The 22,591-nt window shown below is 50.1% G+C and overlaps 1 protein-coding gene across 1 annotated transcript in view; it reads left to right on the plus strand.

Moving 5' to 3' along the window:
* The window catches only part of NFXL1 (nuclear transcription factor, X-box binding like 1), a 716,350-nt gene that overhangs the window by 566,052 nt on the left and 127,707 nt on the right, over positions 1 to 22,591 (plus strand). Inside the window, exon 19 of the mRNA XM_085642145.1 lies at positions 3,235 to 3,304. Within this exon, the coding sequence (XP_085498271.1) occupies positions 3,235 to 3,304 (70 nt within the window). The remainder of the gene's footprint in view (positions 1 to 3,234; positions 3,305 to 22,591) is intronic.

Genomic DNA, 22,591 nt, shown 5'->3' on the forward strand with positions numbered 1-22,591 from the left:
CTTTAATTTTGATGCCCCCGCCAGCCCACAATGACCAAACCAACAGAAGTCCTATGAGATTCCTCAAGAAGGGGGGGGGGGGGGGGGGGGGTCAGCCTCTTCTCCCCCAATGCCAGAGAGGGAGCGCAGGACAGCCGACCTTTCTTCGACAATTGTGTCCTGATCAGGGCGAAGGCGGTCAAATCTCTAGCTGCAGAGCCATCCTCAAGAGCCACCACATTCTCACCAACGTGTCAACATCCTGACGCACCTCCCTGAGTTCACTCTGCAGGGCAGTTTTTATAGCTTGGAGATCTTCTCGCAAGGAGGCAAACTAGGCCTCCAGGAATTCACGTGTCACTAGACTCTCAGCACCCTCACCTCCACCTGGTGGTTTCAGCTCCCTGGGTGGTGCTTTGTCGCCTTGGGATTCCCCAGTGCTCTTCAGGAGCAGTCTGTGGACTGAGCGCTCCTTCTTGCTTTGGTCGACTTCATTGTTGCTCTTCAGTCACCCAAAGGGCCGCTGCCGAGTACGCTGATTGAGTCCACCCGCTACCCCAGTCTGAGAGTTGCAGGGCGTCGCATCGATGTGCTTCTGTGGCGAGGGAAGCTGGGCCCCCAATAGAGCTAGCTGAGGCAGAGGGAGCTGTGGCAGGAGAGTCCCAGGGACCAGTGGTTGTTCTGCAGTGCCTAATGACTTCCTAATACCTCACTTAACGTGAGGTCTATCAGGCATAGCTCCCCTTAAGTGCTAAGGCACCCTAAATGCCACGTGAAGGCCTCTTAATGCGTAGGGGCGAGCAGTGATGGTCTGCGCTCACCGACTGCCCCGACCCAAAATCTGCTTCAAATTTGTGTGCTGTCGCAGGACAGGCTAGTGGGGGGGGTCTCTAGCCTCCCACACCGTCTCAGTCCACCCTGTCGATAGGCCGTGGGTCCCAGCTAATCCAACACGAGGTCTTTCCCCCTACGAAGGCACCGAGAGTCCTCTGCCGGGGGCCAGGTCCGAAGCCATCTCGCCCAGCCTCAAGCTCCCACTGATCTTCACCGCAGGCCCTACAGGCCTCCACTGCACAGCTTATGATCAGTCCACTAACTGTGACTGCTGCTCGTGCCTTGGCCTCCGACGAGGCCTCTTCTCTCCTGCTCCTCACCTCCTCTGTTGGCACAGTGTCCCGTGGAGCGCCACTTTTATCTTGCAAAGCAGGGGCCAGTGCAACCTTGAGGCCCCACTCAGCTTGCACCCTCTTCCTGTCTCCGGGGGGGAAGGCATCGTACACCGTTCCAGCGATCCCCAGGGTCAGCCCTGCTCTTCTCTACGAGGAAACTCTCCAAGGGCCGATAGTCCCCACTGCGGAGTCAGCGGGTGATTTCTTCAGAGGCACCACCACACAGAGCTCTCAGCGCTCGTCAAAGTGGGCTCTGGCAGCCCCACAGCATCACCTACGGCCAGGCCGTCCTCGGGCCTGCTGCTTGTGCCCATAAGATCCAGCGAGGAGAGCCCTGCCTGCTCTCCGCTATTGGTTGTATGACTTTACAACGCATTCCGTTGTAACGCATGCCTTTACCACGCATGCGTTACAACGCGAATGCCATCACCATGCATATCCTTTATCACGAAAATGCCTTTAACACGCATACTTTTACAACGATTTTCTTTGTTAAATTCTGCATGTTAATGGCATTTTCTTGTTAAAGGCTATCACACTAAAAAGCTACCCTTTAAATTTACCCCTGCGTGACACCACCCACTCATTCCCCCTTACCTCTCCTCTCCTCGATCTTCCTTGGTGACGTTCCACGTCGTTAAGAGGAAGCGGAAGAGTCCTTCTGTTTCCTCTAACAACGCCAATTGCCTCCACATCTCTCTTTAAATGACGGAAACAGGTGCAGTTTTTTATATTTTATTTTGGTGGGTGCCCCCCCAAGCCCTCTTTTGTAATCCCACGCTTTTTTTTTGGGGGGGGGAGCGTTGTAGTGGCTGTTTCCCTCCGCTATTCGGCCATGCAGTGCCCTCAACGGGCCCCCCGCAAGCAGGTGTTGCTGGTGCCGCAGAGCCCCCCCTGCTGCAATCCAATAGCCCGCTCTCACCTCTGGGGTCCAGAAGGTGGGACGGCTGCCGGCGTCGACCTCGCTGCGAGCGGGTGCCCACGCGGCCGCCACCCGTCGACTACTGGAAAGTCCACTCTGATTCCAGGGCCCGGCAGAGTAGGCCGGCTGCGGGCGACCATTCCTCAGCGCGGACGCTGGTTCAGCCATAGGTCCCCCGTCCGCCGCTTCCAGGGAACTCGCTCATACCTCCTAGTTCTGGGAAGGAGGGCCGAACAGTGCTCCCACACCCGACAGCCACGGGTGCCGTTCGCTCTTCTCAGGGGGAGGCCACTCGTGTTGCTGCGGTCCCCTGGGGAAGCGCCTAAAATTCACCAGGGTGAGGTCCCTCGGGCCGGCGACCAGGTGGGATGGGTGCTGTGACAATGCATTAGGCCTCACGGGGACAGAGCTCATCTGAAACACGTCCACTCACGCCGCCATCTTGGCCACACCCCCTGAACTTGTGACTTTTACCCAGTCTCGGCACAACCAGATAACTGCAAGTAGCTTTTTGTGCATTTAGGCGCTAATCCTACCTTAAGTCTTTAAAATTGCATAACCCCTGTTCTACTGATTGGAATTTTGTCGTTTTGGTCTCAATTTGGTAAATGTTTCTCTATTTTTCTAAATAGATTTTTCTTGTGTTTTCACCTTACTACTGTTTGAAGTGCAGCATACATACTTTACGGATTGCCTGGCTGCTTTTGTGTCAAGCTCCCAGAGAGTTAAGCACAGGTTAATTTGGGGTTGCAGGTAACTTCATCCTAATAGGAATTGTTGCTGCTGCTTGAATAGAGGTTCACCCTCCTCAGCCAGTAACCCAATTTCTCACAAAGACATTCTACAGAGTAGTGAGCTGTGTAATATAAACCCCAAAATCCAGACTGCATACACTTTCACAACTTCTTACCGAAGCACCAGAAGACCGTAGTAATGCGCTGCGATTGCGTTGCTGGACGTAAGTGAAATACAGTGGAGCATTCATTTGTAGCTGTGAAGAAAGGCATTTTTACTTTTCTTCAGCATCTATAGTCCTTAAGAAAAAATATATTTTTTTTATGTAGTATTGAATACCTTAATGATTTCAGTTTCTCCCATAATCTAATGTTATTCAACCGGTACCTTTATTAAGTGCATTGTGTGTTTATATATTTTTTAAATTAGGACAATGATTGCTGCCGGAGGAGAACAGAAGGATATGCTAAGTTCCTGTAAGAATCAGTGTCCAAAAGAGGTATGTTTTTGTTAATTTAAATGGGACTTTATGAATAGTAATGCTTACTTAAATTACCATCTGTGATACAAAAGATCCCAAATAACAGAAAACATCAATAACTGACTCAACTTGTAAGAATATGTTTTCAGTTGGAATGTTCCTCTTTGACTATAATGCAGAAAACATTTTGCTAAAACTATGTAGATATATTGTTTCTAGCTGCAATGACGAAACAAAAGTACAAGAAGCAGTTACGTTGCTTGGTTTTCACTTATTTATTGAGGTTTCTGCTGCATAGCTTACCAGGAACTGGGATGGCCTTATTTAAAGGCAGAGATAATCGCATGCATTTCCTCTACATGTTCATCATTAAATATTATAATTTAATGAACAGGAAATATTAATCACCACCTCTCCAGATATAAAGCTCTATTTATGGTAAACTAATCTTCATTAATTTTTGGGGGATCTTCCTTGAGGCGTTTTATCCAAACCCTGGGGCAGCCAGCGATTGCCGACATATATGGAGGACTGCACACTTTAATACTAGTTTTCAAAGGCCAAGTACACTATAGTTGGCTAGCCAGGGTATTCTGATTATCCTCATGACTATCTGGTGCTAGTTTGTGAACAGTGAAGGATTTCTTATAAGGTGTTTGTAAGTTTAACACACTGATAGAATGTGGCACAACATTCTCCTTCAGGGGATCTTTATCGGTAGTGATAAGCACTAAATAGTTCTGCCCACATGCAGGATTCTGGAGCACTTTTGTTGTTAAGAAACACTGTATAAAGCTCATGGGAACATAATGCCTGTATCTCCCTGTATCTCCCTGACCCTACGTGCAGATGTTATAACCAAAAGGAAAGCTGCTTTTCATGAAAGATGCTGTAAGAAAGCTTGGTGAATAGGTTTAAATGTGAACCCAAGAGTCTTAGGAGGATAATGTTCAGTTCCCATGGAGGGAATGGTCTTTGTACCAGGGGAAAGACATTTGTAATATCCTTAACCTCTGGGATCCTACAAAAAGAGGTTTGTGAAGGACATTTTCTGTAGGCAGTAATGTCCATACACTCCTGTGGAAGCTGCAGGTGTCCATATTAATTGAGTTTAAGAGCCATTGTTGCTGTTACAATGATGGCCCTCCATCTATTCTTATATCTGGGTCAAACTCTCCCCTTGCAACCACCAAAGGGCTTTCTAGTGGATATTCAGCACGGATTGAACAGCTTTATATTGGGGATGGGGGAGAGTAAGCACGGCTCCCAAACTTATTATGTATGCGCCAACAAGTGGGGGGGAACGGCAGAGGGTTCCCCGTGTCACAAATTATTTCCATGCTGCCCAAAAGAGGTATATGGTTGAATGGAGGAGGGCAGCAGGCGAAAAAAGCTTGGCGTTTTGTAGACAAGATAATTGCTGGAGACCATTTTTGGAAGATACCCTGTCTGCCCAAGAGATGCCACTGTTGGGTCTTATATTCCTCCACTGTCAAGAGGGCTGTTTTGTCCTTTTGGGATTCGGATATGTCTAGAAAAGGGCTGTCCTTGTATCCATCTCTCCTCTCCCCTTTATTAGTTATCCTGATTTTTCCCCAGGTATGAATCTAGGCCAATATTTGACACAACAGACTATCAATTGTAAGAGACTGGGAGACTTGTTAAACACTCATGGCGTCAGATCATTTTAACTAGGTCAACCTAGGCTATGGCCACCCTGAGTCTGAAACATTCTATTTTCAAGTAGACATTGAGTGACAAATAGAATGGTGAAATAATTGGCCTCTAGGCCTTTGATCGATTTTGAATCCATGGCTTTTCCTCATATCTGATGATAAATGGCTGATATCCAAAATCTATAAGCCTCTTAACTGTGTTCCCACTCAAACTCAAATAGCCGGTCAAATGAGATGGGAGTCTGAACTAGGGCAGACATTTACAGCTAAGGAATGTGTTGAGATTTTCTCCAGACTTTGATTAAATACCTTTAGTACAGGAGTGAGGGAGAGACTACGATGTACTGGTATACCCCATATGGGATGCTAGAAGAAGGGACCGCAGCTGGAGAAACTGTGGCAAATCCGGGTCCCTCCCTCATCTGCTGCACCATTGCCTCAAACCTCAGAGATATTGGAAACATATCCTAGATGATACTGACCAGATCTTTGAGGTCAAACTGATTAGACTCCCAGCGTATATCATTCTTGGGGTGATCGACAATCTCTCCTACCCATTAAAGTCTCAAAACGGTCGCAGACCACTCTACTGTTGAGCGCTGCTAAAGAAGCGATTTTAGGTCTGTGGACTAAAGAGGAAATACATAGCCATAGATTATAGCACTATGGTTATGCTCGGCATGAAAAAATATCAATGGGGCTGGCTGGTCAAGCAAAGGGACCAATTTGATACGGTATGGAAATCATGGTTATCTGTGTTGTCCAAAATAGTTAAGAGTGTTACTTATGCTGGCCCGCCCACAAGGGTCAGCTTTAGATCAGGGGACAGGCCAATTTCATTACTGATTATTCAATACATTCGTTGGGGTTCTGTGATATTGTGCTTAATAAGTTATTATCCTTTTAATACTGACGTACAATGTTTACTTTCATGTAGCACCATGGTGATTGGAGTGGAGGGTATGACAGCATTGGAAGGTGTGATTGCATCATTCCTAATTACAAAAACCCTATTAAGATTCCATATCCGGGAATCTTCTGTCTTTATAGTATTGTTGAACACTTTGATGACTTTATGTGGGATTTGAAACAATTTGGACCCTTTTTTGCCTTTAGGGGAGCCCTGATCATGACACAATCATCAACCTTAACATGGGTAACTTTAGCCCCTTTTTATTGTCCAAATTAATCTTCCTTGATTCAATCTTTCTAGCCTCCTTTGCCTTCTACTCACTGTCAGAAGAGGTTCTACCTTTCTTTAACTCCGCATCATTAACCCAGAGAAGAGCGATCATTGTGTTAGGGGGGAGTCCTCTGAGTAACTCAAATGGGGTTCGATCAGTGGTGGCATGAGGAGAAACCCTATGGACTTCAACTTTCTTGTTCAACTCTTCTTTCCAATCCAAATTGTTCTGTCTGGCCGTGGCTATGGTCTCTTTTAGCACCCGGTTAAAGCATTCCACCACTGTTTGTCTCGGGATGATAAAGAGAACAACACTTGTGCTTGATGGACCTGCTTAGCAGAACATTTTCCATATCATTGGATACAAATTGAACCCCATTGTCTGTTAGAGGAACTCCAGGAAGACCCTCACATGCAAACACATCTTTAAGAAACGAAACAACATGCTTGGTGTCAATATCTCTTGTGAACTTGATCTCTGGCCACCTGGAATATAAGTCAATGAGACCAAGCACATAAATATCTGAAAGAGACACGTTAGTGATAGATTCCTTACCTTCGAATATCCCCAGGCGTCAGACTGGATACGGAAAGTTTTCATCAGCAGTACCCCTTTGCGTCGGTTGTCGTTGTCGTGCGGCTCCGCGTACGTCCCTGGCGTCTTAGCCGCCGAGATGACGTCGTCAGAGCTACTTAGACGCGCCAACACGCACTGACGTCAGTGCTTTCTTTTTCCGCGCCAGCAAGTGCAGATCGAGAGAGAGAGCGGTACTCCTAGTTATTACTTTAACTTGGTTTTTGAGAACTTGTTTCTCTTATTTTGTCGAGTACTTGACTCCTGGTGCAGTAGGGATGCCCGGGTTTAAGTCCTGTAGGGCCTGCCGTCGGAACATGTCGGTGGTGGACCCGCATGATGTGTGTCTCTTCTGCTTGGGGCACGCCCATGACCCAGAGTTGTGCCCCGATTGTCGGACCATGGTGCCGAAAGCTTTGCGGGAGAGTTTCCCCGAAAGTTGTTGGAGGCCCGGCAATTGGTTCCGCGCCGATCGAGGTCCCGCTCCAGTGGGAGGTCGAGGGACCGGTCGCGGAGCCGACACCATCGCTCGTCGGACTCGGGGACAGGTAAGTCAAGGCGCTATAAAAAGTCGATGAAGCGACGTCGCTCTTCATCTACCCCTCACCGGTCACGGGATGTGGTGGAGGGGGCGGGTGGTCCCTCCCCCGTGGCTCCTGTGGAGCCTCCGTCGTTGCCTGCGGCCTACCCACGTTTCCCGGGTCCGCACACGACGCAGGAAGAAATACAGGTATTCCTGTCGGCCATGCGCCGTTTGTTTCCCACGTCGGATCCCTCCGGAGTGCCTTCGGGCCCTGTGGACCCGTGGGTTGGTTATGCCCCCGTGCTGCTACCTTTGGCCCCGGCTACGCCGGCACGATACCCTGGGGCGCCGTCCGCTCTGGCCTCGGTGCCGCCTCTGGCGTCGGGGGCGACGCCGTATCCGCGTCGGGGGGTCATTGACCTGGATTGGTCTATCACAACCCGATTCCCATTCCAGGTGGGGAGTTTATCCCATTTCTCCGGGCACCTCGTCCTTACCGGTCTCTTCAACAGCCGGTGGACGAAGGAGAGTACTGGGAGGGGTCTGAGGACCCTCTCGCAGCTCAATGCGACGATGACCCTGAGTGGGAGGGTGATATGGAAGGTCCAGGCGATCTGGATTTCTCTCCACACCCTGTTACACTGTCCCCTTCTTCTGTGGCTACGGAGGAGGTTGGGATTTTTTCAGTGGTATCACGTAGGGCGGCTGAGGCTCTTAACCTCGAGCTCCCTTCTGTGCTTATCAGGACCAATCTCCTCACCGAGGTTCTGCAGCCAGCATCGTCCTCTGCGGAGCCGCTGCTGCCCTTCAACGACGCACTTACTGACATCCTGTTGAGCACCTGGTACAAACCTAACACAGGCGTTCCTGTAGATAAGGGTGTGGCATGCCGCCATCGCCCGGCGACCCAAGCTTTCTCACACAACACCCTATGCCTCAGAGTCTGGTTGTCGCCGAGTGCATTCCCTTCAGCTCCTCCGGACAAGGAATCTAAGAAACTGGAGCACTTTGGGAAAAAGATTTTCACTTCTGCCAGTTCCGGGGTGCGGGCAGTGAATACTTCGTGCCTGTTGGGTGGCTATTCACATTCTGTGTGGGACACAGTGGCACAGGTGCTGCCTCAGTGCCCTGTGGAAGCTCGGGCGGTGTTCTCCCAGGACATTACCGAAGGGAGAGATGCTGCATAATTCACTATCTGTTGTGGACTTGACACGGCTGATTCCCTCGGCAGGGCACTTTCCACAACGGTGGCGCTCCGCCGTTACGCTTGGCTCAGAACTACTGGCTTCTCTGGGGATGTCCAGAACACTTTGTTGGACATGCCCTTTGATGGCACACGCCTCTTTGGTGACAAGGCGGATAGCACCCTGGAACGCTTTAAGGACTCTCGGGCTACGGCCCAGTCCTTCGGTCTCGCCACCACGTGCACCCCCTCGGTGTCTGCTTTTCGCTCCTTTCGAGTTCAGGGTCGAAGCTCCCAAGCGCGTTCCTTTCCGAACCGCCGGCCAGCGTAGCCGCAGTTTCAGCGCAGCCGCGGTTGTGGGGCCTGCCGTGGTGGGTCCAGAGGCCAGCGGGCGGGTCAATCCACCACCACCCCTGCCACCACCGCCTCAAAACCTTCCTAGTCCGGTGTTTCAGGCCCACCAGACACCAGTGGGTGGAAGGAGTCTCCATCACCTCCCCTACTGACGCTCCATTACTTCGGACAGGTGGGTTCTGCAGGTAGTCCGAAGGGGCTACTCCCTCCCCTTTGAGTCTACCTCTCCAGCCATGCCACCTCAGTATCACCGCATGTCGGGGGATCACTTGGCACTTCTCCAGTAGGAATTTGTGGCCCTCTTGGCCAAGGGGGCCATCGAGCGCGTTCCGATGCCAGAAGTAGGTAGTGGTTTTTACTCCCACTACTTCTTGGTTCCAAAGTACAAAGATCTGTACCCTATCTTAGACCTCCGTAACGTCAATTGCTTCCTCCGGAAAGAGAAGTTCAAGATGCTCATGCTTGCTCTGGTCTTGTCTGCCCTAGACCCGCAAGACTGGCTGGTAGCGTTGGACTTGCAGGATGCTTATTTTCATATCCCCATCCTGCCAGCCCACAGACGTTACCTACGGTTCACGGTGAGCCTCGAGCACTTTCAGTTCACTGTGCTCCCTTTCGGCTTTACTAGCGCCCCATAGGTGTTCACAAAAGTGATGGCGGTGGTCGCAGCTCATCTGCGTAGATCGGGGTTTTCAGTCTTCCCCTATCTCGACGACTGGCTGTTGAAGGCGGGCTCGCCCCAGGCAGTCGTCTCCCACCTCCAGACTACGGCCGACCTCCTGCATTTGCTGGGGTTTTCCATCAACGTGCCGAAGTCGCACCTGATTCCCTCTCAGAAGCTCCTCTTCATCGGAGCGGTTCTGGATACGGCGCAGTTTCTGGTTTATCCTCCCGAACAGCGAGTCCGAGACATTCGGGCTATGATTCCGATCTTTCGGCCCTGGTCCTGGGTTTCAGTCAGGATGACCCTGAGCCTATTGGCCTCATGGCCTCCTGCTCATCAATCATGCCAGGTGGCATATGCGGGCTCTGCAGTGGGACCTGAAGTTCCAGTGGGAGCAGCATCGGGGAAACCTGTCCAACTACGTCCAGATCTCGGAGGGCACTGCACAGGACTTGCAGTGGTGGCTCGCGGACCAGCGTTGAGTCAGCGGCAGATCCTTCTCCCTTCCCCAACCAGACCACACAGTAGTGACGGACGCGTCCCTCCTGGGATGGGGCGGCCACATGGGAGAGGCGGAGATCAGAGGCCTCTGGTCTCCGGCGGAGTCCAAGCTCCATATCAACCATTTGGAGCTCAGGGCGATCCTACTTGCACTGAAAGCATTCCTGCCATCTGTCAAGGGGAGAGTAGTGCAGGTGTTGACAGACAACACCACTGCCATGTGGTATAGCAACAAGCAGGGCGAGGTGGAGTCGTGGACCCTATGTCGCTCGGAGATGCTTTTCGTCGCGAGTGGAGTTGCGGTCTATTGTACGCCTTTCTGCCTATACCACTTCTGCCCAGACTGCTAAAGAAGACCTGACGCGACCAGGCCCAAGCCATTCTTGTGGCGCCAGGACTGGGCTCAAAGAGTTTGGTATCCCGAGCTACTCAGAATGAGCGTGGATCCCCCGATCCGACTGCCTCTTTGGGAGGATCTCCTGTTGCAGCAACAGGGGACGGTCCTCCACCCGAACCTGTCCAGCCTCCACCTCTTTGCGTGCAGATTGAGCGGTGACAGCTGATTCCATTTAACTTGCCTCCTGAAGTCTGTAATGTGATTCTGGCAGCCAGCCATTCCCTCCACTAAAACGGTATACGCCTGTCGGTGGAAAAAAATTGTGCCATGGTGCACAGCAAAATCTGTAGATCCTCTTTCTGCCCCTCTTTCTGAGGTCCTATTGTTCCTTCTCTCTTTGGCCCAGCAGGGCTCTGCTCTGGGCACTATCAAGGGCTACCTTTCTGCTCTTTCAGCCTTTCTTAGGCTGCCTTATCAGCCCTCTCTTTTCAAGTCCCCAGTTGTCAATAGATTTCTCAAAGGCATTACTCACCTTTTCCCTCCTATTCCTTTTGTGATGCCTCAATGGGACTTGAACCTGGTTCTCACATACTTGTTGTGCGCTCCCTTTGAGCCTCATCATGACTGTCCTTTGTGGTTATTAACTTTGAAAACTGTCTTCCTGGTGGCCATCACCTCCGCTCGGCGGGTGAGTGAGCTCCAGGCTCTTTCCTGTAAACCTCCTTTTCTGGTGATTCATCCGGACAAGGTTGTGCTTCGACCGCGTCCCTCCTTTTTACTAAAAGTGGTGTCTGCCTTTCATTTCAGGCAAACTGTCACTCTGCCCACATTATTTCCGCCTCCGCACCCTTCAAGAGAAGAGGAGTGGCTCCACCGCCTGGACCCAAAACGTGCGCTTTCGTTCTATCTCAACCGCACACAACAGTTCCAGGTGGATGACCAGCTCTTTGTTGGCTACGTGGGTGCCAAGAAAGGCCGGGCTGTGCACACGCGAACCATCTCCCGATGGGTTGTCTGGTGCATTAAGGTCTGTTACTCTCTGGCTAAAAAGGAACCTCTAGTTGGGCTGCGTGCCCATTCTACCAGGGCGACAGCAGCTACTACAGCATTGGGACTCAGTGTCCCCCTGCAAGACATCTGTCAGGCAGCCACTTGGGCCTCGTTGCATACTTTCACTAAGCACTATTGCCTTGACAGTCGGGTCCGGAGAGACAGCTTCTTTGGCCGTTCGGTTCTCCGTGACTTTCTGGTGTAATCTCACTTTGCAGACCCACCACCAGGGTTGGTATTGCTTGGGTATGTTTCTAAGGTAAGGAATCTATCACTAATGTGTCTCTTTCAGATGCACAAGTTACTTACTTGTGTAACAATATAGCTGTAAAAAACATTAGTTAGTGATAGATTCCTTACCGCCCGCCCATCCTCCCCATTCTGCGAACTGTTCTCTAGGGTTCAGGTCATCCCTTTTAGGGCCCTAGTTCTATTGCACCAGTAGTCGGTCTCTGGCATGGCTCTGCGCTCCTGGCGCGGAAACGTTGTGTACAGAACTCACGTCAGCATGCATGGGCGCGTCTAAGTAGCTCCAATGACGTCATCTCGGCGGCTAAGACGACAGCGACGCACGTGGAGCCGCACGACGACGCCTACCGACGCGCAGGGGTACTGCTGACGAAAACTTTCCGGATACAGTCTGACGCCTGGGGATATTCTAAGGTAAGGAATCTACCACTAACTAATGTCTCTTACAGATATATTGTTACACAAGTAAGTAACTTGTGCGTCACAACCATTACCTTGCCAAGGTCCTTTGGGCCGATCTCTGATTACCATGGGTTGCACCCTTGGCTTTTCGCTCATGGTACAAGCTACACAATCCCTCACTAGCCGTTCAACCTGAATGTCCATTCCAGGCCACCAATAGTTGAGTCTAAGTCTTTCTTTGGTCTTTGACATCCCTTGATGTCCCTGGTGTGGTAAGTCTAACAAATCTTGACGAAGTAAAACAGGTGGAATTAGCCTTGTTCCCCTAAATAATAACCCTTCAGACTCCGCAAGTTCATGTCTCACATTCCAATACTTTTCGCAAATGCCTTTGACTTTGCTATTCCAACCTTTTTTCAGTAGCTGAGAAAGTTCCTTAAATTCCGTGTCAGAGGCACATATTTCACGCCACCTGCTTTCTTTTACACCATCGTTCTCAATGTTGCACACCCATTCTTTTAAATCATATTCTTCATCTCCCTCACTTTCCTCATTATGAGCCACAAGTCTAGAAAGCGTATCAGCAGTCTTGTTCCTAACTTCAGGAAGTTATTCCACTACGAATTCATACCCTTGCAGGGCAATGACCCACTTTGAAATTCTACTTGATATCGCATCAATACCTTTGTTTTTGAACACTTCACACAAGGGTTTGTGATCAGAACGCACAATGAACTTTGTACCCCAAAGAATATTTTTTTAAATTAACATTTTTATTAATGCGTGTCAGCATTATCATAAACCACTTTTTCCATAGGTAAAGTATAATGCATCGCGTTTACAATTTTAACACTTCTCTGAGTTCGTTTTTCCTAAGTGCCAAGTCCACCACCGGAGATGAACATAGATTCCCCCGGTACCCATTCCACGCTTTCCATTTCCTATCCCACTTTTTGGGGCATCCTCGAATTATGAACACTTCCTTTTCTGCTATCATGCATCTAATCCAACTCCTGTACCCATACCCGTATAGATGGTGCATCTGCAGTCCGCCAGTGGCGTGCTATTTCACGTTTAACTAAGGTAAAGCCCAGCATTGTCATCTGTTGCTCGATCTCCGTGAGGTCCGTATCTGCCCATATGTTAAGTAGGCCCATCTGAGGCGTAAGGGCCAGCGTTTTCCCCACCGCGGTTTGAAGCTTGGTCGTGGCACCCTCTCATATCGATTTGACAGCAGGGCAGTCCCATACCATGTGGTAGAAAGTGGCTTCATGTTGGCATCCCCTAAGACAGAGCGCATCCTTCCTAGCCCCTATCTTTGCAAGGACGACCCCCGTCATATAGGACCGGTGTAGGATCCTGAGTTGGATCAGCCGGTATCGGAGGGTGATCGCCGCCCCCCTAGGAGACATCAGTGCCTCCCTCCACTCCTCTTCCTCTATGGGTCCTATGTCGCGTTGCCACTTCTCTCGAAGCTTCTCGAAAGTATCGGGGAGGTTGTTACATAACTTCTTATATGTCAGGGAAATGGCCTTCGAGTGTAGTGGTCCATCTAATAGCCGGTCCTCTAGAGGCGACGAATCTGGAATGTCTTGAAAGTTAGTAAATGCCATCAGAAGGGCGTGCTGAATCTGCAGGTAGCGAAACCGTTCCCCTTGCGCCCCGATTTGGGCGATGGCTTTCTGGATTTCCTCATCAGAGAGGTCTCTATCAAGGGTGTCTCTCCCCAGTTCGGAAAGGGTGGGTAGGTCACTATCGGTGAGGAGTTGGCGGGAGTCTTCTGCATTGTAAGTGGTAGAGGGAGAATAGATTTTCTCGAAGTGATTTGCAAACGCTTCTGTTATATCTTTGGGATGTGTAACCGTCTCTCCGCTAGGCAATACTAGTCCCTGCACCCATCTATCCCCGTGATCCCTTTTCTCTAACCACGCTAACGTCTTCCCCGCCTTATCGCCCAACTCGTATAGTCTATGCTGCATATTTAAGTGTTTAGTCATCATATGCTCCCTCGCCTTTAGTTTGTACTCCTCTTGTTTGAGTGTGAGACGATGTAGTGTGTCGTCTGCGGGTCTGCTGGCATATTAATCTTCCCAGTGCTTAAGCTCAGCCTCCAACTGGAGTAGCACCTGGCGTTTGTTTCGTATATAGCCCGTTTTTAGTGCCAAGGCCCGTCCCTTCAATACCACCTTAAACGCCTCCCAGAGAGTGAGGGCAGAATCAACCGACCCTAAATTATCTTCAAAGTAATTCTTGGTGTGTGCGCACAGGTCTTCTTTAATATCGGGTATTTTCAGCAACCATGGGTCTATTACAATCGTAGTTCGAGGCTGTCGTTCCCAGTGTGTGTACTCTATCCATACCGGGGAGTGATCTGAGATCCCCCTCTGCAGAACCCGAGGATGTTTGAAACCACCTATTGTGGCCGCATAGGTCAAGAAGTAGTCAATACGTGTTGAACTCCTATGTGCATTAGAGTAGTAGGTAAACTGAGGCGTGGCTAGGTGTGTTTCACGTCCTATATCTATGAGGCCCATTGCCTTTGTAAATTCTGCCATGAGCCCATTTGGTTTAACCCCGGGTCTCTGTGGTTGTCTGTCAATTGCGTCGTCGAGAGTGAGGTTATTGTCCCCTCCCAGGATCAGTGTGCCTGTAGGAAGGTCAGTCAGTATTTTCCCCAAGTCCGCCAAGGCTTCTTTACCCAGTGCCGGTGGCAGGTATAGCGAAATTATATTCAGCGCTCTTCCATCCCATTGAGCCTCCAAAACAGCAAATCTACCTCGAGGGTCAGCCCATGTCCGGTGTGCAATCAGGGCCAAGTTTTTCTTGATTAGGATACCCGTTCCTCGTGAGCCTGTGGTGTAGTCTGCGTGCACTGAGAGTGTATATCCCCATCGTGTGAGAGCTTTACTTTTATTCCCCACTAAGTGTGTCTCTTGTAGTAACACTACGTCTGGAGATTGGCGTTTCAAGTACTGCTGAACTACTCCCCGCTTTTTGTCGCCCATCCCATTTACATTCCAGGTAAGAATGGAAAGCGATACATCCCCGTCACCCCCCATCGTCGAAAAGGTGGAAAAGCAGTGTGCAACGGATCAACAGCAGTGTATGTAATATGGTTGGCACCGGGTGCCTTGGCACTTCAATACTTTTGCGCTCTCTCAGCCCTCTGTGTAGGAAGGAACTCAGTATGTACCCCTCCTCGGTCGATCCAGCAAGAGCCCCCCAAACACAGCAGCTGCCCATGTGTAGGTATGTTACCCCCCCCGTTGAGGGGGTCAAGCTGGTAGGTAATGCATAACAGCCATTTCCTCTGTCCAGAACTACTTACGATCAAAACATTGTCACATTGCAAATCAATAAAACCAAAACCCTGTGGACACTCCCCTTGTTTCCTCCCTCCCCCCCTCCCTACCCCCCTGCCCGTGGATTTAGAACTACCCACTCCCCAACATGGCAGAGTGCCTCTCACCCCCCCTAGGTTGCGAAAAATTTGCGGGGTCAGTCAGTTCCAACCCCCGCATGGTCATATCACAATAGTATAAGTTTTGCCATCCGTTAATGATAACTATCAAGTCTCTAATTCAGAGCTTTCCAAACTCTGTGTCGCGACACAGTACTGTGTCGCCTGCAAATGGTGGGTGTGTCGCGGGATGACGCCGGTACTGCGCAGTTCGTACGCCAGACGTACGTGTATAAAGGAGAGGGAGACTTTTAGCTGAGCACCGGCAGGCGCGGCCCACTTAAAGCTCTCTGTAAGAGGGATTCATCTCCTAGAGTGCCTGGTGGGGGCGGGGCGGGGGTGGAGATTGGGAGGGAGATGCAACACCAGCGCCTGTGAGAACTGTAGTGGCTGCACCGCTCTTTGGGCACCTGTACGGATAATGCAGCTCCTTGAGGACAGGTCCGTAGGAGGAATGCAGCTTGTGCTTATAAGAACCTCGAAAGCATCGAAGGCCTCTGTAGATCACCGCTTGCGATAGTGACCAGTGTCTAACTCGCTGAGCCATTCCTCCCCTCTCATTCACAGTGAGTCTGGCATGTGCTTCTCAGACGCGACATACTGAACACAGTCGGCTTAGCCTGTGCTCGTCTCGTGTGTGATCTGTTGTGTTCCTCTTGGGTGTGAACATAAAATGTAGCCCTGCCTTTGCTGCTCTGAGGTGTGAGGATATTACAGTGACTCAGCTCCCGCTCTGCTCCTCTCAGGTGCGAGTTAATAAACCCAACCCATCTTTTACTCATCTCAGGTGTGTGACTGTTGACACAGACCACCCTATCCCCTCTAACAGGACACGCTCACCCCCGCACCCTGTGGTGCCCCAGATGGCCTCATGTGATTCCGGGCACCTGCTGCCCCAGCACAGCCTTCCTGCGCCCTGTGCGTGCGCTGCCGCATTCCGTCCTTACGCCTCAGACTGCCCTGGTGATTATTTAAACTTACTCTTGGGTTATTTACATACGTCCCGGAAACGTGGCTGCAGCTGCGTGCTTTGTGCACACTGCTGTTCTGAACCAGCACTGGCGCTGCCCATGGTCTGCTTCGTACTCTCTTTGGAGACAGGCAGACCGAAGCACCCTCTGCAGCTGCTCCTCAAACTCTGTCCTTCTCGGTCCCCGGCAGGTGCTCTTATCTGTCCCCAGCTGTAGTGCACTCTTTCTGCTGCAGTCAGCCCTTGTACACTGTCATTTAAGTTTCAACCAGTCCTGGTACAGACGTTTGCTTCTGGTGCGCTGTCTTCATCTGCTGTCAGCCCTTGTACACTCCTTTTAGCTGCAGACATATATATAAGTGCAGCTAAAAAGACAGTGTACAAGGGCTGACAGCAGATAAGGACAGATATATACATATGTCTTTATTTGCTGTCATCCCTTGTACACCGTCTTTTTAGATGCAGCCAGTCCTGGTGCCCTCTTTTTATCTGCAGTTAGTTCTGGTGCACCCCGTGCATATATGTTAGTGTTCTGTAGTTAATCACTGTGCGCTCTCCTTATCTGCCCCCAGTCATACTGCACTTCCTCCTTCTGTGGTGTTCCCTTGTGTGCTCCGTCCTTATCTGCGGTCAGCTCTTGCACACGGTCTGCTTAGCTGCAGCCAGGGCAGCTTGGTGCACTCTCTACTTATCTGCAGCCTTGTGCACTCTCTCCTCATCTGCAGCCTGGTGCACTCTCTGGTGCACATCAAATGTCAGACTGTCTTCCCACAATTGCTGCTTGTTTGGAAATTGGTGTTTACTTTTAGTTCTCTGACTGCAAAGTGAGAGTATTTTGTGAAAGATTAAGTGAAGTGTACGAATCGACAACTTCACCGTTAACAATGTCGCCGCTGATGTGGGTTTCTGTGATGGAAAACAAAAATAAACGCAGCTTTTTGCTGACATACTCTACCACAGATGTGCTCTACCAAATGTTACATGTAAAAGGTCAAATTGAAAGTGTCCCGAAAATAAATGACTGTTTGATTGTTGTTGTGTTCTTTGATTGTTACACTTGGTGGGCGTCTGTGATGCCAAAGTAGGCATGGTTTATTATAGTGTGCAGAAGTCTGTAAAAATGACACTTGGTGATGTTCTGTGACCTCACGGTTGATGGGTTCCACATCTTTAAGCAATTTCAGAGCAAATGACCATTTTTGGTTCTCAAAATGTAGCACCCCAAATTTTACCATGTTACAATGCCTTGTACAGTTCAACATAAGATTTTACCTCAAAGTGCTGAATGGAAAAACATATGACTCGTCTTATTTTCTGTTGGCTTTTGGCGCGCTGCGGAGAGCGGTCCCACCTTAGTTCAATGCGCAGAGACCGGCTGATAAGTTGCATGATTGTTTTACCACTCACAATTCCCATATTCAGCAAGGCAGCTGGCGGACTTTGTGCATTGTTGAAAGGGTTGGCAGTGAGTGCACCCGCCCTTTTTGTGCCGTAAATCACTGGGGCATGTGTCAATGTGTGCATGATTATATTCTTGTTTCAGGCACAAACCTAACCTTACACCCAGTTTTGCCAGTCACTGTCTTTGTTAGAACAGATTCACAATTGCTTTATTGACCTTCCTGCTTTCTCAAATGTGCTTGAAAATACACCATTTGCCCACTTTTTTTCAAACTTTTCTTAGAGAGACAACCCCCCCCCCCCCCCCCCCCCCCCGAACCCCTCTTAGGTGGTTCCGGATAGCTCGCTCCGCTCGCTCGCTACACTGTGTTACCGTGTCGCAAAATGATGCATGTCTAAAAAGTGAGTCACCAACATGAAAAGTTTGGAAAGCTGTGCTCTAGTTGGCCCCCTCCATAGGGCCCCGCACTCAACCCATAATACCTGTGTCCACATACAGTGTCTCGTGGCGGATAATGTTCTCTGGTTACCTTCCCCTCACCTCACTTGTGGGTCTGGCGGGGTTCCCTGCTCCTCATGTCCCTCCAGCTTTAGTCACTTCTGTTCCGTCGTCTGGCTTTCCACCTCCGCAGGGTTGTTTGTAGGCGGTTTCGGGCGGCCGCTAATTGGTCGGTTCGATTTACCATTACGATCTCGTCTCTGGTTCCCAGCTCTGGCCCTACCCTCCATCCAATCCCATGCTTCCTCCGGGGACTCAAAGAACCAAGTCATCCCGCCCGATTCCACTCTCAGTTTTGCAGGAAATAGCATCGCATATTTGATTTCACGGTCCCGAAGTTCCTGTTTCACTGCCTGAAAGCTGCGGCGCTGGGCCTGTACCTTAGCCGTGAAGTCCGGGAAAAAGGCCACTTCACTGTTGCCTACTTTCAGTGGAGGACAGGCCCTGGCCACCTGTAGGATGATGTCTTGATCTCGGTAGTTAAATACCCTAGCAATGATCGGTCTCGAAGGAGCCCCAGGTTTAGGCCGGCCCCCGGGCACTCTGTGTGCTCTCTCAATTGAGAAGTAACTGGACAAGGCCTTAGGTTTAAGTTGCTGAGTGATTAGTCCCTCAACATAGAGGTCCGCCGCTGGCCCCTCCTCTCGCTCCGGAACTCCCAAAATGCATACATTGTTGCGGCGCACTCGTCCTTCATAATCCTCAAGCTGCTGCGCCATCCGTTCCGGTTTCTTTTGCATTTCGGCCATTTGTGCTTGCAGCTCTGATGTGTCCATCTGTAGAGCGCCAGTCACTATTTTAAGTTCTTGAATCTTCTCATCCATCTTCCGAAGGTCCGCCCTTATTAGGGATACTTCCACTGTTGCAGAGTCTAATGAGGCACGTACTCCATTTATCGCCGCCATAACATCATGTAGTGTCGGCTCTATCCCCTGTTTGGGAGCGGTTTGTGGCAGATCTTTCTCCGTTGGCAGTGGTTCAGTCATGTCGCCTGCTTTAGACCAAGCAAACTTAGCCAGTTGTTTCTGTGCGTTAGCCTTGGTCCCTCTGCCTCCCGTCGCCATTGGTGCTGAGCTTCCCTTCCTGGGCCGAGAGAAAGACCAATTTTACGTAGGGTAGTATCTAACTCGTGGACTCGGAGAACCCCCCGCGGGAACCTGCCGTCTCCTGCTGTGTTACCGAGTGCCAGTCACCCGCAGTCAAGGCCCATCCAGGGGCGTCTAGGTCCCTTTAGGTGATCATAGGAGGTCTCTGTAGGGACTTGCCTGCTTCGCTTTCCTCACCCGGGGTAGGGTTCAAACCGCGACGGCAGCTTCCGCCATCCCGCGCTGTCCGGTGCACCCCTCCCTGCTCCCATGGCCTATTGACAAGTGGGGCCCACGGCGATCTCCCCGTCTTTGCGGCACTGCCTTTTAATACAATCTCCCCTCTGGCAGAGCTCCAGGTTTGGATAGGCAGGTCAGCCTTCAGCCCTCTGTATGAGGTGTTTCCTGGGTCTCGGCGCCAAGCGCAGCCCCCACTCACAGCAGGAGGCAGCTCTATCGACTCCGAGTCGGCGCGCGTCCGAGGCGCATTGGCGATCAGCCAATCCCCAAAGTCAATTAGGTAGGTCGTGGTAGATCTGTTGGCATCGGGCTCTGGGATGCCTGGGTTAACCTCCCCAGTTCCACTCTCCGACAGACGCTCAAGGTATGGTGCGCAAGACCCAAATCAGCCACGAGGCTCCATCTCCAGCAATCAAGCATGTATCTGCTCCCGGCGCATCTCTCTGTCCAGCACACTGGCAGCCTGTACCTCCCGCCAGAGGCCGATCACTCCGATTCAATTGATGTTTCAGGCCGAGACCCCTGGTGTGTCGCAGATCGCCCTCCTTGCCTCAGGCCCACTATTCACGGTCGTGGGCGTCCTCGCCTCCGTAGGGACGCCCATTGCTCAGTCCCGTCTCTCCTCGCATCCACACCTTGCGGAGGCACACAGTTGTTGCAGCGCCTTGTATTCTGGTGCCGATCGGGGGTAGGCCCTTACGTGCAGGCCCAAAAGCCGGGACCTCGATTGGGAGCGCAGGCCGCCCGGCGCTCACCTTACAGCCGCTGGTGTGCCTTGCGCGGCCGGCACGAACGCCGCCGCCGAGCCCCCCCTTCTCCACTTCGAGGCATCCGCAGAGTCCTGCAATTATCACAGGACCTCGCCAGCGCCGCTGTGAGCACCTCTTCTCGCTGGCGTCCGCCTCCAGTCCTCGGGCTGCCGCCGCTTCGGGTGATTGCTCGGGGGGTGCTGGATCGCGATCCTCAGCTCCCACACAGGTGAGGCTGCCCGCAGGTCTGGTTTAGAACTTAGCTCTACCTAATCACCTCGACTAGGGGAGCTTGGATGGCACAGGATCGGTTAGGAATACATGCGGGTGCTCGGAGCTCCCTTAGGCGGCCGCCATTCTTGCTGGCTGCTCCCAAAGACTATTTTGGAGTTTTTTTTATTGCCCAGTGTACAGCCAAGGCCTCTCTTTCAATAACAGAATAACGTAATTCTGCCTCTCGAAGACTTCTCGAGAGGAACAGAATGACATTTTCTGAATTGCAATACTGCTGTTGTAAAACGGCCCCTAAGCCTTTCATACTGGCATCTGTAACTAAAATTGACTTTTTGGAGGGATCAAAGCTTTTTAGATTGGGCGTATTATAAGCAAACTTTTGATCATGTTAAATTCAGAATCACACTCATCAGACCATACAAAGTCCACTCCTTTAGAAAAAAAATTCTGCATATTAATGCACCTGCCAGAAAAACCTCTCACGAATTTGCTATAATATTCGGCCATGCCGAGAAACTTCATGAGTTCTTCTTTACTCGTGGGAGGAGCTAGGTTTTGTATGGCATTAATCAATTCATCCTTGAGTTCTACTCCTTTACCGGATATGGAGTGTCTGAGGTAATCAATTGAGGTTCTCCTAAATTTACATTTGTCTATTCTAACAGTAAGATTGTAAAGATGAAGCCTTTCCAAGACTTGTCTGAGTCTCAAGTCGTGTTTTCGCTCATCCTTGCCATAAATGAGAACATCGTTTTGATAAATCTTAACCCCTGATTGTCGACTCAATACTCTTTCTAAAGCCCTTTGGAATACTGAGGCTTCCGAAACTAAACCAAAGGGGAGCCTAACAAATCTAAACGTGCCAAAGGGCGTTATAAAAGCAGTATAGTCTTTGGACTCTTCATCTAACCTTATCTGGTGCTAGGCAGATTTTAGGTCCACAGTTGAATATACATTAGCTCCCTCCATTAACATGAGTATGTCAGATATTTTAGGTAAGGGATATTTATCAACTATAACTTGTTTATTAAGCTCCCTCCAATCAATGCACAAACGGAGACTGCCATCAGCCTTACGGGCGGCTACAACCGGAGCCAACCATTGGGTTCCTTCTAACTCTTCTATTATCCCCTCAAGCATGAGTGTATCTAATTGGGATTTCATCTCTTTCCTCATGGCAAAGGGCACACCACGCACTTTGCCTGCAACAGGTACAGCATCGGGAATCAGGCAAATCTTGTGAACATACTCCCTTAAACAGCCTAACTCATTTCTAAACACACTGTGTGAATTGCTTCTTCAATGAAGACGCATAGTCAGAACTACAGTCCTGCACATTAACTTCATTCATCTGAAAATCTTCCCTAAGAATGATGGGGGGGATCACTATTTGGGTCGAGCATCACACCTAGGTTCCTCTGGTGAAACCAGCTAAGAATACTATCTCCCTTATGTGAAACATAGATCTTACCAGAGACGTATCTGCCTTTATATTCAAATAAACCCTGAAAGTATCCCATTAGTTTTATGGGTTCCCCTCCATAAGCGCTAGGTTGTATGTCAGCTTTCACCATCTTAACACTTCCATTGAGATTAGATAGGTAAAATTCTTTAGATACAATGGTTATTTTAGCTGAATCAAAAAGTACTTTCGTGTTTCTACCTTCTACTAGTACATCATCTATGGGGCCATTCTTATTATTGTCCGTGATCTGAGATACAACTTGACCACAGTCAAAATCAGAAAGCTCTTCACTATCAGTGTCACAGTCATAAGAAACAGCATTAACCTTGCCTTTACCTTTTTTAGCTCTGCAGGCTGTAGTGAAATGCCCAACCTTTTTACAATTGGAGCAAGTGGCCTTAAGTGCGGGGCATTTCTTGTCATTAGCAAAGTGTCCTGGATTACCACACCTGAAGCATTTAGGTTGAAAGTTATGATAACCTTTTGTCTCCGTTTTGGTATAACCT

This window comes from Triturus cristatus, chromosome 2_2 (genome assembly GCF_964204655.1).
Source record: "Triturus cristatus chromosome 2_2, aTriCri1.1, whole genome shotgun sequence".
Lineage (NCBI taxonomy): Eukaryota > Metazoa > Chordata > Amphibia > Caudata > Salamandridae > Triturus > Triturus cristatus.